Here is an 18,549-nt window from a genome sequence, read left to right on the forward strand (position 1 = left end):
AATTTGGACGCTCACATCAGTTGCTCTGGCTCTGGATGCACAAGGCAGGGAGACCTGCAGGGCAGACAGATGCTGTTTTTAACCACCACCGCTCCTGGGCCCAAAAGCCGTATATGTGCACTTCTAGAGCATCTCAAGCCTGGAGGGGGTTTCCAAACAAGAATAAAAACACAGGGAGCTTTTAAGTAGATGGAAACCTGAGCCCGGAAATGGAATAGGAAGTGGGACCAGGTCTCATCTGAAAATATATGTAAGGACCAAGGTCACAGTGGGGTGATGAGGACCCTTGCCATCCCCACACGAACCTCTGGACCACAGGGAGGGCTCAGTCAGGATGGGACGGGGCTGTCCATCAGGCCCTTCCTGGTTTCCTTGTGCTCACCAAGATGAAAGGAGGAGGAAGGAACCGAACAGAGCAGCTTGCTTGGCCAAAACTGGACAGAAGGCCCCAGACCTCAAAAACTGGAGACTGAGAGGAGACATGAGAGCCACCTTCAAATGTCTCAAGGACTGCCACGTGAAAGATGGAGCAAGCTTGCTTTCTCCTGTTCTGGAGGGTAGGACTCGAACCCAAGGCTTCAAGTTAGAAGAAAGGAGATTCCGACTCAACACCAGGAAGACCTTTCTGACAATAAAAGCTGTTTGGCAGCAAAACTGACTCCCCTGGAATGTGGTGGACTCTCCTTTCACGCAGGTTTTTTAAGCAAAGGTTGTCCTGGAAGAGAATCCTACATTGCAGGGGGTTGGACTAGATGACCGTTGGGGTCCCTTCCTACAATTCCACTCTTCATGGGTCTTCCTCCTAGGGGGAGGAATTATTTTATGTACTGTGTTATCTTATGTACTGTGGCTTGCCATTGGCTTATAGTTTAGAAATTATTTATTGTAACTGTTGAGTGGATTTCTTTTTAACTTTCATATGTTATTATTACTTAATACTATTCTAATGATTGTTGAATGTTACCTTTTTGATGCAGGTTGCCTATTTTAAAGTACTATCACATTTTTGTCTTGCATGAGATTGTTATAAGACGTTCCTTTTTTTGTTTCTTCAGCTTGTAAACCGCCGTGAGTATTGCAAGACAGAAAGACGGTGTACAAATTAAAAAATGATGATGATGATGATAGGGGCCTGAAGGTTCTGGGAATGGGAGCAAAATACCCCCCCCCCCTCCTTGAAGAGGGAGACAAAAAAAATAACAGTGGGGACTTCTTTAAGAAACTTGTGGCAAGCTGCTTTCAAACCCAACGTTAACCGCAAGGGCTGCCGGAGCTGCCTTTGCTAAGCGTGGCGGTTTGCTCTCTTTGCCGAAGGGCTGTGTGTGTGTGTGTGTGTGTGTGTCTGTGGGTGTGCGGTTTGTGCGAAAGCAAGCAAGCCTGCTGCTCTCGGCTGCTCTGAACGCTCCAGAGATACTCACTTCCCCCGGGGAGGCTGTCTCTGTCAAAAATGCACAGCTTGTAGCCAAACTCGTTCTCCAGAACCCCTCTCAACGTCAGCAGCACAAACTCTTCCTCCTCGGCGTTCCTCGCGTAGGACACATAAATGTCATACTCTTTCCCGTCTGACGGCCCCAGTCGGAGAGGGAAGCGAGCAGACGAGGAAAAGAAAAGGGGGGGGGGAAATAGGCTTTGGTTAGTTCAGAGTAGCTGCGGGTACATTGGCTTCTGGCTCCTCTGCCCCCGTGCCAGGAGGAGAGCAAAGGCCCTGCTGGGGCGGGGGCAGAGAAGTCAGGAAAAGGGGAGCTTTCTGCCTCTCGACACTATTGCTCCCTTCCAATGCAGAGCCTGGAAAAGCACTCAGCTTGCAACTCATTCAAAGGAACCTCGTAAGAAGAATACGTTTCCGAGCACAATTTAAAGTGTTGGTGCGGACCTTGAAAGCCCTAAACGGCCTCCGCCCAGTAGACCTGAAGGAGCGTCTCCACCCCCATCGTTCTGCCCGGACACTGAGGTCCAGCGCCGAGGGCCTTCTGGCAGTTCCCTCATTACGAGAAGCAAAGCTACAGGGAACCAGGCAGAGGGCCTTCTCGGTGGTGGCGCCCGCCCTGTGGAACGCCCTCCCACCAGATGTCAAAGGGAAGAACAACTACCCGACATTCAGAAGACATCTTAAGGCAGCCCTCTTCAGAGAAGTTTTTAATGTATGACATATTAGTGTATTTGTGGTATTTGTGGAAGCCGCCCAGAGTGGCTGGGGAAATCCAGCCAGATGGGCGGGGTACAAAAAATAAATTATTATTATTATTATTACTGATGGATAACAGGCCAAAGGGGCCCCATCTAAACAAGCACCCTGGTTCCCACAGCCCCGAAAAACCTTGGAATGCAGATAGACTGTCTCTGGAGCTGGAGGTTCCACAGCAATGCCAGAAGAGCCTGGCTGCTGGATCAGGCCAAATAATTAATCATCATCATCATCATCATCATCATCATCATACCGTGTCCATCTGGCTGGGTCCCCCCCAGCCACTCTGGGCAGCTTCCAACAGAACACTAAAATGCAATATCCTATTAAACATTAAAAGCTTCCCTAAACAGGGCTGCCTTCAGATGTCTTCTAAAAGTCTGGTGGTTGTTGTTCTCTTTGACATCTGGTGGGAGGGCGTTGCACAGGGCAGGTGCCACCACCGAGAAGGCTCTCTGCCTGGTTCCCTGTAACTTGGCTTCTCTCAGCGAGGGAACCGCCAGAAGGCCCTCGGCGCTGGACCTCAGTGTCCAGGCAGAATGATGGTGGTCCACAGTCCTGTTCTCACAACCGGATGTCCCTGAAAGGAAACCCACAAGTAGGATCTGGGCCCAAGAGCCCTCTTTCCTCCTGTGGTTTCCAGCAACTGGGATTCAGAAGCATCGCTGACTCCAACTATAGAGGCAGAGCAGAGTCATTGCGGCTTGGAGCCATCAGCTGCCCTCTCCTCCTTCCGTGAATTTGCCCAATCCTCTTTTGAAGCCATCCACGTTGCTCCTTTTCAAGCTCAAGCTCATTTTGTTCCAACGGCCCTGGAGAATTTAGCGTTATCGGCAAACCTGGCTGCCTCACGGCTCAATGCCGACTTCAGATTTCTTATTCTTTGTCTGTCTGTTGGCTTATTGAATTTATAACCCAGTTTTTTCACCAAGGAGTGTGAGTTGGTGACTCGAACCCTGGTCTCGCAGGACACTCTAACCACTACCCAACGCTGCCTCTCTTGTTTATGAACCGTTTAAAAGCACAGGCCCCGATCCTGGTCCTTGGGGGACTCTGCTTTCTACGACTCTCCGTTTGGAGAGCTGTCTATTCATTCCTGCTCCCTGCAGCTGTACTTGCTTACTTACCATTATTATTATTATTATTATTATTATTATTATTATTATTATTCTCGACCTGCAAGAGGACATCTCCAAAGAGGGACTGAGGCTTTCAGGCCGCCAAAGGGGGAAGGCTGACTAGGTCTATGTGGTTGCTAGAGGCAACCCTGTGGCCTTTAATTCTAAAGTTCTAGCCCGGAGGAAAGCCCCTGGCTCTTGCAAGAGATGGGGAGAATGCAGAGAGGCAGAAGGAGCAATTAGACTTTCTGCCCTTTCTGACATTATCATAATCCGCCACATTCAGCCGCGACTCTTAAGGCGAGCTTAAAATGTATTTGTTTATTTAATCACACACGTATTTAATGGGCTTATTTGGCTCTGTACAGATTGAAGGCTTTAATGTTGCAGTTGCGTTTTGCCTTCTCGGGCGCCACTGGGGGAAAATTACCGCGATTAATGAAATGCTTCACAAAGTACTCCATGGTACAAAACAATGTAATGAAAATAACAATTTAATGTCCAAAAAGCATTGCAAAATAATAATAATAATAATAATCAGCAGCAGCAACGTTTAACCATTAAAAGACTTAGAAAAATAAGACTCTGCATCTATGAAGCACTTCGGGAGTTCGGAGTTCAGAGTTGTCAGGGACCATCTGGGGAGGAATGGTGGGAGCCCCCCCCCTCGGATCAGGATCCTGAACCTTCCCAGGAGCAGTGGGACAGTACAGTGGTACCTTGGTTCTCAAACACCTTGGTACTCAAACAACCTGGAACCCAAACACTGCAAACCCGGAAGTCAGTGTTCCAGTTTGTGAACTTTTTTCAGAAGTCGAACGTGGTCCGTTTTGAGTGTTATGCTTCCGATTTGAGTGTTACACGGAGGTCTGTCTGTTTTTGCTATTTATTTTGTGTTTTTCTTGTTTTTGTGACTGTGTGGAACCCAGTTCAGCTGTTGATTGATTGATTGTGTGACTGCAGTACAGTGGTACCTCTGGTTGCGAATGGGATCCGTTCCGGAAAAGAACGCAACCCGCGTCTGTGCACACGCGGGTCATGATTCACCACTTCTGCACATGCATGTGACATCATTTTGCGTATCTGCGCATGCTTGAGCAGTGAAACCCGGAAGTAACCCTTTCCGGTACTTTCGGGTTGCCGCAGGACACAACCTGAAAATGCACAACCTGAAGCAAACGTAACATGAGGTATGACTGTACATTGTTCACTGCTTTCATTTTATGGATCACTGGTCTCGTTAGAGAGTAAAATTCATGTTAAATTGCGTTTTCGGGGTTGTTTTTAAAAGCCTGGAATGGATTAATCCATTTTGCATTACTTTCTGTGGGAAAGCGTGCCTTGGTTTTGGAACGCACTTCTGGAACAGATTAAGTTTGAGAACCAAGGTACCACTGTATAGATTTGGAACAGTGGTTCGCAGAGGGGCATAGTTCAGAAGACCGAAGTTGGGAAGAACTGTGTGGTGAACAGCTGGGAGAAGAAGAACTAGAAATCATCCATCCGATCAGCCCAAAGTCAAGGAGGGCAGATAAGGTGGCAGCCCAGAAAGCAAAGTGGTTGTGAGATCCGGTTGCAAGGCGAAGAAGTGAGAAGGGTGACTTGGAGGGAAGTGGCTGTAAAACTTAATTGGGAGCACCTTTACTTTGAGAAGGGACTCTCTGTTCTTTCGCTGTGGTCATTAAAATCTCTTTAAATGGTAAGGGACTATTTTTGCTTTGTTCTGCTTATCCACAGGCAAAGAGAGAGAGGAAGCTGCTCTCCAGAAGCCTGACAAGAGTAGCTAAAAGATGGAAAATAAAGACAAAATGAAGCAGAAGTAGCAAATAGTTAAAGAACCAGAAGGGGAAGTTGAGGGAAGTCATGGGCTGGGGGGAGTTTTGTTTTATTGTATTTTCTTACATATGATAAATGTGTTGAATGTTAAATTGTAAAATGTAAGAAAAAATTATTTAAAAAAAACAAGAACAAATGAACACCTCCAGCAATGCCCCTTACCTAAGATGGTTTCGTCCGTCCCAAAATGAGCCCGGTAGAAGAGGACCATTTCCAGCCAGTAGAAGTGGTAGACGAGGGTCAAGAGGACCACAAGGATGATGGTGGCCCCCAAGCCGCAGACCAGCTCCACCGTGTACCTGGGCACAGGGACTGTGGGGGTCAGGGGAAGAGGAAAGCGGGGGTGGGGGGGCATTTGCTGTGGATCATCATCATCATTAATTATCATTAGATTTACTTCTAGCCCGTCCTTTCCCCAGACCACGACTCAAGGAGGCTTATATAAAACAAAGGGACGTATACCGTATTTTTTGCTCTATAGGACGCACTGGACACCGGACCATAGGAGGGGGAGAACAGGAAAAAAAATTCTCCCCCTCTCTGCTCAGTGCCCCTTCAGCGAAGCGGCAGGAGAAACGGAGCCCCTTCTCTCGCTCTCCAGGCTTCAGGTGGCTATCCACAAGCCTTTGGAGCATGGTGGGAACTCCTGCTGTGCTCCGAAGGCTTGCGGATAGCTGCCTGAAGCCCCCGGAGCACAGTGGGAGTTCCCTGCGCTCTGGGGGCTTCAGGCGGCTTCAGCGAAAGCAACGCGAAGCCTCCAGAGCGCGGGGGGAGCTAAGCCTCTGCGCTTCGGAGGCTTCGTGTTCCTATCGCTGAAGCCAAGGAGCCTGCATTCGCTCCATAGGACGCACACACATTTCCCCTTCATTTTTGGAGGGGGGAAAGTGCGTCCTATAGAGCGAAAAATACGGTAATTATTTTGGTAATTATTGTGTGTATATTAGACAGCCCTCAACTTCATCACATTGGACAGCCCTCAACTTCATCACATCTGGCCCTCTTTGAAAAAAGTTTGGACACCACTGCTCTAAGGGAATTCTTTTTTGGCTAAGTAATTTCAAGGTTTTTAAAAAACAAATGAACATCAAACTTAAGACACAATTTAAAAGATGACTTCCCACCCTTCTTCTTTAGTGCTGTTACCCCCATTTTAGCCCCCCCCCCCCAATTCACTTGCTAGAAATAAGCAAACACCTTTTTTCAGATTTCAGCGATGGGCCTTTCCAGTTTGCTAGCTACTGGTTTTTCTCGGGTTCTCTGCAAGACTGGGAATCTGGATGTTTCCACTGGTTTGTGTTAGGTTGTGTGTAGTTACCCTTCTATGCTGCATCATACTTTTATCTCCTCCACAATCCTTTCACTCCTATTTTATTTTGTTTTGCACCCACTGCCCAAAATTTAAACAATATATATATATATATATTTTAAAAAACCACACACCAAAGCTATTAAAATGCAGGTCATAAAAACAGCGCAGTGCTGTCGAAAGCCAGTTCTGATGGGATAAAAGAGTCTTTGCTGGATGGAAGAGGAAAGAAGGAGGGAAACAGGGAAGGAGCCTGTCTGGCTCCTCTAGGAAGGGAGCTCCAACGTCTGGGAGCAGCCACCAAGAAGGCCCTTACCTTTCATCTTCACCATGGCCTCCTGGTGAACAGTCCCCTTCAGGTTGTGTGCGTAGCAAGCGTAGTTTCGCTTCAGGTCCCTCTCCGTGACCTTGGGCACGACCAGAGTCTTCACAATGGTCATCTCTCCAAGGCTGGAGGGGTTCTCCCTGGGGAAAGGCCAAGGGGAAAGAAGAAGAGAGGTCTGAGCTCAGAAGCTCTTTGAGATGCCAAGGGACTGTCAGTACACCTTTGAGCCGATGCCAACGACCGGGCTCAACAACTGGTTCTGTAGCCTTATTAGACTTTACCGACTGGTGGGGTCTGCGTTGCTCCCGGGAGGGAGAAAGGAAGTCAAATGACACCGAGGTTGATTCAGAGAAAGAGTTTATTCTGCTCTCCAGATAGCAGAAAGCCCTTGCGTGCTCAGTTCACAGCAAGTCCAAAGAAATGAGAAATTTTATGCAGTATATATATCCTCCCGACACCCTCTCCCCCCTTCCCCAGGAATCCAGCCACGTCAGCTTATACATGTAAGTTGACATCCATGACCATAAACAGATGTTCCTGTTCCTATACTCTTATCTTGCGGCAAGAAGGCCACCAACTCTAAGAGCACTCCTGGAGCCATTCCCGTGTCTCTTGTCAGACCTGACAAGGTCTGTGTGTCAGTGTGGCCAGGATGTAAGATAAGACCCAGATGTGCCATCCCTGCTCCACTCGGAACTGACAAGGCCATCCATCATTACCAGCCTTCATGGACTGATAAGGGAGAGGTCTTTGTTTATACAGCTGGGTTTGTGCTACACAGCTCAGGCTAATGGATTTTAGCTAATGGATCCTTTGAAGAAGGAAAAATGGGGATTTTGGGGGCCCGTTTCAGACTGACTGCACAGTCAGTTTTAGATTTGGGAAACCCATTCCTTCAGTTCTGCCCCGACTGGGCTAGGTGACTGGAGCACTTCCAGAGACCTTCCACTCCTGGAAAGCAGGTCTAAGTGCACTGAACCCACAACTGTCCATTGTGAGCACCAACCTCAGCAGAGTATGAACAACACGGAAGAAAGCAAAGCCGTGAAGCATAACTTCTTTTATTTCTAACAGCTACTGCAAACTAAACACTAAAGAGGTACTGGCTTGCATGAGGGTTACAGCTCTCACTCAGCCATCTAATCTCTACATAGATAACACAGAGACTCTACACAGAGTCAGGCAGGAGTGGAAGAAGTGAAAAGCAGTCTCTGCCCCCCTTTCTGAAAACATCAGGAGATTCTTGTAATGGGAGGGGATGAAAATATCCACAGGGACCACCATCGCTAAGGGAAGAACCCCTGTTGGAGGAGGTCAAAGGGGTGTTAGCAATTTCACTCCTCCGGCGCTGCATTTGCGATTGGTGCAAATCACATGCCTGTGTGGGAAACGGAAGAGTCTTATCTCTTCCGCTGTATGTACTTTGTACAGTGGTACCTTGGGTTACAGACGCTTCAGGTTACATACGCTTTAGGTTACAGACTCCGCTAACCCAGAAATAGTACCTCGGGTTAAGAACTTTGCTTCAGGATGAGAACAGAAATCACGCAGTGGCAGCAGGAGACCCCATTAGCTAAAGTGGTGCTTCAGGTTAAGAACAGTTTCAGGTTAAGAACGGACCTCTGGAACGAATTAAGTTCTTAACCTGAGGGACCACTGTAATGTACTTTCACTCTTACTTGTGCCTGTTGTTCTCTCGGAGCTGGAGAGAATGGAAGCTATTAGAAGATGGAGGAGGAGGAAGAAGAAGAGGAGGAGGAGGAGGAGGAAGAAGAAGAAGAGGAAGAGGAAGAGGAAGAGGAAGAGGAAGAGGAGGAGGAGTTTGGATTTGATATCCTGCTTTATTACTACCCGAAGGAGTCTCAAAGTGGCTCACATCCTCCTTTCCCTTCCTCCCCCACAACAAACACTCTGTGAGGTGAGTGGGGCTGAGAGACTTCAGAGAAGTATGACTGGTCCAAGGTCACCCAGCAGCTGCAGGTGGAGGAGCGGGGAATCGAACCCGGTTCACGAGATTACGAGTCCACCACTCTTAACCACTTTTGCCTGTACATAGTGTGTAAATAAATAGTAGATTAGCTCTGCAATGTCTCACGCTTCTTGCTGTGTTCTGCCAGAAGCCTAGTGTGCACATATCATTAGGATCTATGTCGCTAGAAGCGCACTGGAAGAGAAGGGAGATGCCTTTTCCAGAGCTGCGCGTCCCGGAGGATGCTCGGAGTTCCGGCGGCTTGCAGGCACCCCTAGGGCATTTTCCAACAAGGGGGACCATCTGGTCCAGCATCCTGTTCCAGGGGGGGCGAGAAGATGCCCCAGTGGGAAGCTGCAAGCAGGAACCCCGGAACAAGAGCCCTTTCCAGGGAAACGCCAGCCCTTCTCTGTGCAGTGCATGGTTAATCTGTGGAACTCCCTCCCACCGGAGAAAGCGGCGGCCGCCAATTTGGATGGATTAGAAAAAATCAAGGAGGAGGAGAGGGGTTATGGGTGGCGAGTAGCCAAAGTGGCTCTGCTCTGCCTTTACAGTCGCAATCAGCAACACTTCTGAATCCAAGTTTCCGGAAACCTCAGGAGGGGAGAGGGCTCTCGGGCCTGAATCCTGCTTTGGGGGGGGGGTTTCCCACTGGGAGTGTCTATTCAGACTGGGACTAGATGGGCCATGGGCCTGATCCAGCAGGACTCTTCTTACGTTCTCATGCTTGCTATGTTCTTTGCATACTCTGTAATTGTGATTTCCTGAGAATTTCTCTCCGCCTTTTGAAAGGAGCAAGAGCAGGAAAAGGCACACGCTAAAATTAATCTGCAACTCCAGATGGGAATCACCAGATGTGACAATCACACATGTGGGTTTTTCACTGCACATAGGAATGGACAGGAATCTATTTTCATTCCTCTTCTTTCAGTCTTAGATTCCTTTCCTCACATCTTCACGTTGGCTTGCAATTATTATTATTGTTTTTTAAAAAAGACCACACTAAAGTTTGACACATTTTAGTGGACATTGCTCCAAACCTCATCATCATCATAATTAGCCATAATTAGCAGTACATTATTATTATTATTATTATTATTATTATTATTATTATTACTACTACTACTACTATTATTATTAGCAGTATTATTGGCATGATGCATTCGCTTACCTATACATTTTTATGCACACGCTTTCCCTCCTAACAAACACATTTGTAGATCTATTTCTAGTCGGCCTACTGCATCACAAAATTCAGAGTAGTGTGAATTGCGGGGTGGGGGCTGAGAAAAGGGTGGGATATATAGGTAAATGAAACAAACAAACAGGCAGATGGACCTGTAATCAGACTCTGTCTATGGGAACTTCATATTTATCCATGGAGGTTTTCACCCCGCCCCGCAATCAATTTCTTAGGATTTTCTCAAATGGGAACAAAAAGGGGTCACTGGGTTGCTGCTAGAAGATCAAACCTATCCATTCTGAAGGAAATCAGCCCTGAGTGCTCACTGGAAGGACAGATCCTGAAGCTGAGACTCCAAGACTTTGGCCACCTCGTGAGAAGAGAAGACTCCCTGGAAAAGACCCTGATGTTGGGAAAGATGGAGGGCACAAGGAGAAGGGGACAACAGAGGACGAGATGGTTGGATAGTGTTCTCGAAGCTACCAACATGAGTTTGACCAAACTGCGGGAGGCAGTGGAAGACAGGAGTGCCTGGCGTGCTCTGGTCCAGGGGGTCACAAAGAGGCGGACACGACTAAACAACAACAACAGGGTTGCTGCTGCTTTTATTTCGATAATGGTTTTATATTCTGATTTTATCCTGTGAACTGCCCTGAGGCCTGTGGGTATAGGGCAGTATAGAAATACAATTAATAGTAATAATAAATACAATTAAATAGCAAGACACACACACAAGTACTGAAAGGAGCGAGGTCTTTAAGATGCAGCTGAAGGAAAGGGGGGGTCTTCCTATATAGCCCCTCTTTTCTAGCAAGTCACTGATATTTGCCCAAGCCCCACCACCACCACCCACCGTACAGACGTCTCCATTGCACTTCCTCCAGCCCCTGCTAAGGATTTCCATCTCCCCCTTCGCCCTGGACTAAACTGTCTCCCCGTTTCAGACAACAGGGAAATCCTTTGCGCTCACGTCAGTGTGATGTTGAACTTCAGGTCAGCGACATCCTCTGGGTTCTTCCTGTCCACCATCCACCAGACCTCTTGCGGAGAGTCCTTCAGGAACGTGAACTGGACCTCGCAACGGATCTCCAGCGCTTCTCCTGGCATGCGCAAAGTTAAGAACAACCATGTTCAATGCACTAATATGAAGAGCATTCATGAGCAGCCCTTAGGGCTGTGTGCGCCCTTTCTGGACAAACCCCAGGTCCCAAACTGGACTGGGCCAATGAACTGGGTGGATCTGGGCGGATTTGTCTGCCGCAGGGTAGGGGCAGACCTGGGCTGCCCTAGATCAGGGCTCAGCAACCTTTTGCAACCATAGGCTGGAAATCCCCAATGTCCCTCAGACCTTGTGGGGGGCCGGACTATATTTTTTGGGGGGGGAAATGAACCTATGCCCCACAAATAACCCATAGGTGCATTTTGTCACCTATGAATAAGACTGTAGTGCCTTTATTCTTTTAGGAGGGATCAAAGGGGTCTTACCAGGGATAATAGAACGTATCCCAATCTGGGGAAGCCAGACTGAATTGCTTATTATCTTAAGAGAGTCTAACGAGTCTGCAACCAAATTCCTGCTGTGTAATAGGGGAATGCACTCTGCTATATGAAGATGCTTGCTAGCGCAAGTTAGGAAGGATAATAGTAATCAATAGATCCTCTCCTGTTACCCACAACATCCCCACACTTTTAAGGAGCAGAAACGAGCCCACCATATAAAGGTAACATTTAGATTTGTCGCTCCATCTTCCATTACATCTGAGGTTCCTACATTGCAAGGGGGCTGGACTCCAGGGTCCTCAGGGATCCTGTCTGTTATGTATCCAGTGGTCTCTGTTTGCCTGAGCTTGAGTCTGGACTATGGATTCTGAGCCCCTGTGTTCTGGTTCAATACATGATGTCCAATCACAGAACATTTCAGGATTTAGGCCTCTGCCATTGGCCCCATTGAACTCTTGAGTCCTGATTGGCAACTTGGAAGTTTAGACAGCCAATCACGTTGGGAGTGGGAGTGGCCCAGGATTTCAGGAGTGTATATAAGCCAGTGATGGTCAAACTTGACCCTCCAGCTGTTTTGGGACTACAGTTCCTATCATCCCTGACCACTGGTCCTGTTAGCTAGGGATGATGGGAGTTGTAGTCCCAAAACAGCTGGAGGGCCATGTTTGGCCATCACTGATATAAGCAGTTGCTTTGCCCCTGTTATGCAGTTCAATAAAGGTTCTTGCTGTTATCGCTGTGTCTTGCCTCGTGGGAACCCACCTACACCTCACTGGCAACAAAGGTGGGATGCTACGCTAGGTTATCTCCCACTTGGACTACTGCAATGCACTCTACGTGGGGCTACCTTTGAAGGTGACTCGGAAACTGCAATTACAGTGGTACCTTGGGTTACATTCGCTTCGGGTTACAGACTCCGCTAACCCAGAAATAGTACCTTGGGTTAAGAACTTTGCTTCAGGATGAGAACAGAAATCGTGCAGCAGCGGGAGGCCCCATGAGCTAAAGTGGTGCTTCAGGTTAAGAACCGTTTCAGATTAAGAACGGACCTCCGGAACGAATTAAGTACTTAACCTGAGGTACCACTGTAATCCAGAATGCGGCAGCTAGACTGGTGACTGGGAGTGGCTGCTGAGACTATATACACTGGTCCTGAAATATCTTCATTGGCTCCCAGTACATTTCCGAGCTCAATTCAAAGTGTTGGTGCTGACCTTTAAAGCCCTAAATCGCCTCAGTCCTGTATATCTGAAGGAGCGTTTCCACCCCCATCGTTCAGCCCGGACACTGAGATCCAGTGCTGAGGGCCTTCTGGCAAGAAGTGAGGTTACAGGGAACCAGGCAGAAAGGCCTTCTCGGTAGTGGCACCTGCCCTGTGGAAGGCCCTCCCATCAGATGTCAAGGCAATAAACAACTATTTTACTTTTAAAAGACAACTGATGGTAGCCCTGTTTAGGGAAGTTTTTAATGTCTGACGCTGTATTGTTTTTAATATTCAGTTGGAAGCCGCCCAGAGTAGCTGGGGAAACCCAGCCAGATGGGCGGGGTATAAATAAATTATTATTATTATTATTATTATTATTATTATTATTATTATTATTATTATTATTATTATTATGCACCAGCTAGCTTCCACGAGCTGAAATCACAGCTGGGGAACCGTCGCCTCAGCTGAGATGAAATTACTGACTGCAGCCACAATGCAGATCACACTGAGTGAATGTCATGTCCACATTGAGGAGTTTGACACCATGGGACCACATCACCCGGCTGGAGTTCTTCCTCCAATAAGGTGAGTCCACCTTCACTTCGCCTTCCACTCTGCAGAGTGGAATCAACTGTAGAATCATTTTACGATTCTAATGCCTGACTCCGTCCAAGGCAGCTTCCTAAGCAGCGCAGCCAAGCCAGAATCGATTTGAAAGCTTCTCTGCGGTCAACGCCTTGTTTCAAACATGCAAAAGACACACATTTCAACTGGCAGATTTCGGACTGAGAGGACAGGCAGCTGCTGGCAGACCTTACCTGGTGTGAGTTCATAACCGACTTGCTTATTTGGAGAGATGATTGTCGGAACCGTTGCCTTGTCTGGAGGCCCTGCCGACAGAATAGGATCATGATTATTTACCGTATTTTTCGCTCTATAAGACACACCAGACCATAAGACGCACCTAGTTTTTGGAGGAGGAAAACAAGAAAAAAAAAATATTCTGAATATCAGAAGCCAAAACAGCAAGAGGGATCCCTGCGCAGCGAAAGCAGCAATCCCTCTTGCTGTTCTGGCTTCTGGGATAGCTGTGCAGCCTGCATTCACTCCATAAGAGGCACACACATTTCCCCTTACTTTTTAGGAGGGAAAAAGTGAGTCTTATAGAGCGAAAAATACGGTACTTGTGCCTGTTGTTTTCTCGGAGCTGGAGAGAATGGAAGCTAGAAGAAGAAGAGGAGGAGGAGGAGGAGGAGGAGGAGGAGGAGGAATTTGGATTTGATACCCCCCTTTATCACTACCCGAAGGAGTCTCAAAGCGGCTAACATTCTCCTTTCCCTTCCTCCCCCACAACAAACACTCTGTGAGGTGAGTGAGGCTGAGAGACTTCAGAGAAGTGTGACTGGCCCAAGGTCACCCAGCAGCTGCAGGTGGAGGAGCGGAGACGAAAGCAGTGATCCCTCTTGCTGTTCTGGCTTCTGGGATAGCTGCGCAGCCTGCATTCGCTCCATAAGACGCACACACATTTACTTGCCCTTCACGCTAGGGAAGGTTACGGCATCAAAAAACAATATTAAAAATACATAAACCAAGCAAAAGGTGGGTTCTGAAAACATGCAGCTCCCGTGTCAGAAGTCAGGTCTTCAGCATCTTCTGGAAGTCGTGCAATGAAGGCGACTGTGGAGAGGAAGTCCCACAGCTTTGGGGCTGCCACGGAGAAAGCCCTCTCCCCTGAGTCACCTTCACCCCAAACCTCTGAGGGATCCCAAGAGGGCCCCTTCCATCAATCTCAGCACCCAAGAGGGTCCCTAGGGAAGGAGGCAGCCTCTCAAGTGTTTGGGGCCTGAGTCATAGAATGGGATGGAATGAAGGGGAAAGTTTGGCATGGGTTTCTTTGTGGGAAAATTAAAATGTACTTCTTGAGTTTCTGCAGACCTTGAAGGAGCCGCTTGGAGCAAAGGCTGGACTCTGTGCCCCAAGGGAACAATCGCTAGGCCCTCCAGCCATGAGCCTCAGTGCTGTCTTTGAGATACACTCAGGCATCAGCCCACCACGAATGGCTCTGGCAGGCAGTAACTCAGAAAACACTGAGAACTGCCTCAGGCAGGCTCATGTCTCCCAGTATCCTGCAACATCTGAATGAACTTTCTGAGGGCAAGAACTGCTCCACAGTGGAACAGATTCCCTTGGAAGGAGGTGGACTCTCCTTCCATGGAGGCTGTTGAGCAGAGGTTGGATTCTTCAGCTGCGACTCGGGCACTGCAGGGGGTTCAACTAGCGTATTTTTTGCTCCATAAGACGCACCTAGTTTTTAGAGGAGGAAAGCAAGAGAAAGCTCCCTATCCCAATTTGACAGAGCGTGAAAGGGAGAAAGATTCCCCTCCGCGCGGTGGCTCCCGGCTGCTCTCATGAAAGTCACATTGCCCCTCGGACGGAGGGAACTCTAAAGAGTGTCCTAAAGTCATCTCCCCCGGCTCTCTTCTCCCCACCCCCTCGCACGGGCGGAGGACGCTTGCACAGGCGACATGCCATGCCTCTGCTGCTTCGGGAACCAAACTCCCCAGCTCCGCCGCTGCCAGGGACCACACATTCGCTCCATAAGACGCACAGACATTTCCCCTTACTTTTTAGGAGGAAAAACGTATGTCTTATGGAGCGAAAAATACGGTAGGTGTCCCTTGGCAGGGGCATAGGAAGGGGGGCAGTGGGGGCAGGGTGTCCCGGGTGGCATCCATGAGGGGGGTGACAAAATCCCCTTTGGGTGCTGATCACCGTGCCGATCACCCCCCTGGACGCCAATTGTCATGCCAATCGCCCCAATGGGCACCAATCGCCCCCCTGGGTGCACAGCATGTGCGCTGCTCCGGGGGGCTGAGCGGCTAGCTCCGCCGCTGTCCCTTGGGTTCCTTCCAACTCTACAATTCTATGAAATAGAGTGGAATCCAACTATCTCGTCAGCGCAAGGATTTGTGGCTGTGCATGGGAACTTCCCCTCCTCTCCCCACCATGTACACCCCCCCCCAAATCTCTTCTGGGGGTTCCCTGAACCCTCCAGAACAGATCTGGGAAGCAGCAGGAAAGTGCTTAAATTCCTGCAGCGGTGGAAGAAGTTAGTTCCGCACCAGATATAGCCCATAATGCTTTCCCTCCGTTATCATGGAAGTTTTCGAATGTGGCCCAGCTCACTCTGCAAAAATTGCAACCTCTGCAAAGCGCAGGTGTTTTTAAGCATCCTGTCATGCTTCAGGGCTTGGATGAAGCAGATATTTGTAATGACATGGTTTTGACAAGCCTGCTCTCCTCGTGACAGGCAGCTGCACAGAGAGGACACCAGGACACAAATCCCACCCCAGCAGCTCAAAATGTGGGTTATTTTCTTAGGAAACTTTATTTTTAAGCAATGCTTTCTGCTTTTGTCCTGTTTTTCCAAAAGCCATTTTCGAGGTGCCCTGAAAGAACCTCCCGTGGCTCTCACAAGAAATCTCAGGGCAACCACAACCCCTCTTCTTTGTTCTTGCCAGTGACAGTATTTATTCAGATAGTGGTATCACTGGGTCCGTTGCTTTAGAATCACAGAATTATAGAGCTGAAAGGTATCCCAAGTGCCATCTAGACCAACCCCCTGCAATGCAGGAATCACAATGAAAGAGTCCATGACACATGGCCATCCCACCTCTGCTTAAAAACCTCCAGTGAATGAATGAGAGTCCACAAATTCCTGAGGGAGTTTGTTCCACTGTCAAACAGCTCTTACCACCAGAAAGTTCCCCCTGAAGTTTAGTCGGAATCTCCTTTCTTGTAACCTGAAGCCATGGGTTCGAGGCCTCCCCTCCAGAGCAGGAGAAAACAAGCTTGCTGCATCTTCCATGGGAGAATTCTTTAGCTATATCTCCTGTGTGTCTCCTCTTCTCCAGGTGAAACATACCCAGCTCCTTCAACCGTTCCTCATCAGGCTTGGTTTCTAGACCCTTGATCATCTCAGCTGCCCTCCTTTGCACGCGTTCCAGCTTGTCAACATCCTTCTTACATTGTGGCACCCAGAACTGGACACTGGACTCCGGGTGTGGTCTGACCAAGGCAGAATAGAGTGGGACTATGACTTCCCTTGATCTGGGGAGGTCCCTATCCTGAGGAATTTACAATCTAGGTTTAACTAAGGGATGGGTAGGTGACAAAATGAGTCAGTTCCCAAAGGCCTGTCAGAAGGGAGGACAGCAAGGAGGGAACCAGCCTAACTGAGGTCCAGCGTTGAGGGCCTTCTGGCAGTTCCCTCGCTGTGAGAAGCCAAGTTACAGGGAACCAGGCAGAGGGCCTTCTCGGTAGTGGCACTTGCCCTGTGGAACGCCCTCCACAGGCGCAGGTCAATTCTGTGTCCAGGGCAGCTGTCTACCAGCTCCATCTAGTATGCAGGATGAGACCCTCCCTGCCCACAGACTGTCTTACCAGAGTGGTGCATGCTCTAGTTATCTCCCACATGGACTACTGCAATGTGCTCTTCGTGGGGCTACCTTTGAAGGTGACCCAGAAACTGCAACTAATCCAGAATTCAGCAGCCAGACTGGTGACTGGGAGCGGCCGCCGAGACCACATAACACCGGTCTTGAAAGACCTACATTGGCCCCCAGTACGTTTCCAAGCACAATCCAAAGTGTTGGTGCTGACCTTTAAAGCCCTAAACGGCCTCAGCCCAGTAGACCTGAAGGAGCGTCTCCACCCCCATCGTTCTGCCCAGACACTGAGGTCCAGCGCCGAGGGCCTTCTGGCAGTTCCTTCCCTGCAAGAAGTGAAGTTACAGGGAACCAGGCAGGGGGCCTTCTCGGTGGTGGCGCTCGCCCTGTGGAACGCCCTCCCACCAGATGTCAAAGAGAAAAACAACTACCAAACATTTAGAAGACATCTGAAGGCAGCCCTTTTTTAATGTTTAATAGGTTCTTGTATTTTAATATTCCATTGGAAGCCGCCCAGAGCAGCTGGAGAAACCCAGCCAGATGGGTGGGGAATGAATAAATAAATAAATAAATAAATAAATAAATAACAACAACAACAATAATTAACTTCCCAAGCAGGGAGTTCCAAAGTTGCCTGGGAGCAGCCACCACCAAGAAGGCCCTCTCACCATGTTCTCACCAAGCATCCCTGTGAGGGTGGCAGGGCTGAGAGAAGGGGCTCTCCCCCCGAAGATCTCAGAGCCCAGGCAGGTTCATATGGGGAAATGTGATAGCTTGGGCCTGAGTCGTCCAGAGCTTTATGAGCTAGAAACCAGATGCACATCAATAATACCTCAATTGACGCCCCCTGCCTCCCCTTGTCCCTCGATTCTCCTTACCTACCACCTTGACCCTCAAAGTCCGTGTGAGGTTGAAATCCCGGCCGTTCTCCTTGTAGCTCACGACACAGGTGTAGTCGGCCTGGTACGCCTCACGGACAAAGCCAAAGGTCAGGTTGATGCCTCTCGGGTACCGCTCGTTGAAATTATCCATGAGTTTGCAGTTCTGCAGGAAACAGGGATAAGGCACATTCACTCACAGCCTCTGCATGCAGAAGAGGCACATCTGCCAAGCACACAAGATGGACATCCTCCGAGAAGAGGAAGGTTGGAACCCAGGACCCGGAAGCAGGACTCGCTCAACACCGGGCAGCCCCTAGCTGGAATCTCAGGATTTCAGAAGCTGTCATCTCCATTTGTAACATTTTGCCACCAAAACTAAGAATATAAGAAGAGTGTGACGGATCAGGCCAATGGTCCATCTAGTTCAGCTTCCTTTCCTGATGTTACCCAACCAGATGTTTGACCAAAGTGCGGGAGGCAGTGGAAGACAGGAGTGCCTGGCGTGCTCTGGTCCAGGGGGTCACAAAGAGGCGGACACGGCTAAATGACTAAACAACAACCAACAATTCATACACAGCAAGATTGGGATTA

General features: G+C 48.8%; 1 protein-coding gene across 6 annotated transcripts in view; it reads right to left on the reverse strand.

Annotated features, from left to right (window-relative positions):
* IL1RAP (interleukin 1 receptor accessory protein) overlaps positions 1–18,549 on the reverse strand; it is a 95,062-nt gene that overhangs the window by 24,115 nt on the left and 52,398 nt on the right. For all 6 annotated transcript variants that reach the window (XR_014007047.1, XM_081190224.1, XM_081190225.1 and 3 more), the window contains 6 exons: positions 17,956–18,121; positions 13,448–13,519; positions 10,893–11,022; positions 6,762–6,910; positions 5,302–5,451; positions 1,419–1,562 (listed from right to left, as the gene is read on the reverse strand). Coding sequence is in view for 5 of the 6 variants with exons in the window: in XM_081190224.1 (XP_081046350.1) it covers positions 1,419–1,562; positions 5,302–5,451; positions 6,762–6,910; positions 10,893–11,022; positions 13,448–13,519; positions 17,956–18,121 (811 nt within the window). In the remaining variant the exon portion in view is untranslated. The remainder of the gene's footprint in view (positions 1–1,418; positions 1,563–5,301; positions 5,452–6,761; positions 6,911–10,892; positions 11,023–13,447; positions 13,520–17,955; positions 18,122–18,549) is intronic.

Source organism: Podarcis bocagei, assembly GCF_964188305.1.
Source record: "Podarcis bocagei genome assembly, chromosome: 4".
In the NCBI taxonomy this organism is placed as follows: domain Eukaryota; kingdom Metazoa; phylum Chordata; class Lepidosauria; order Squamata; family Lacertidae; genus Podarcis; species Podarcis bocagei.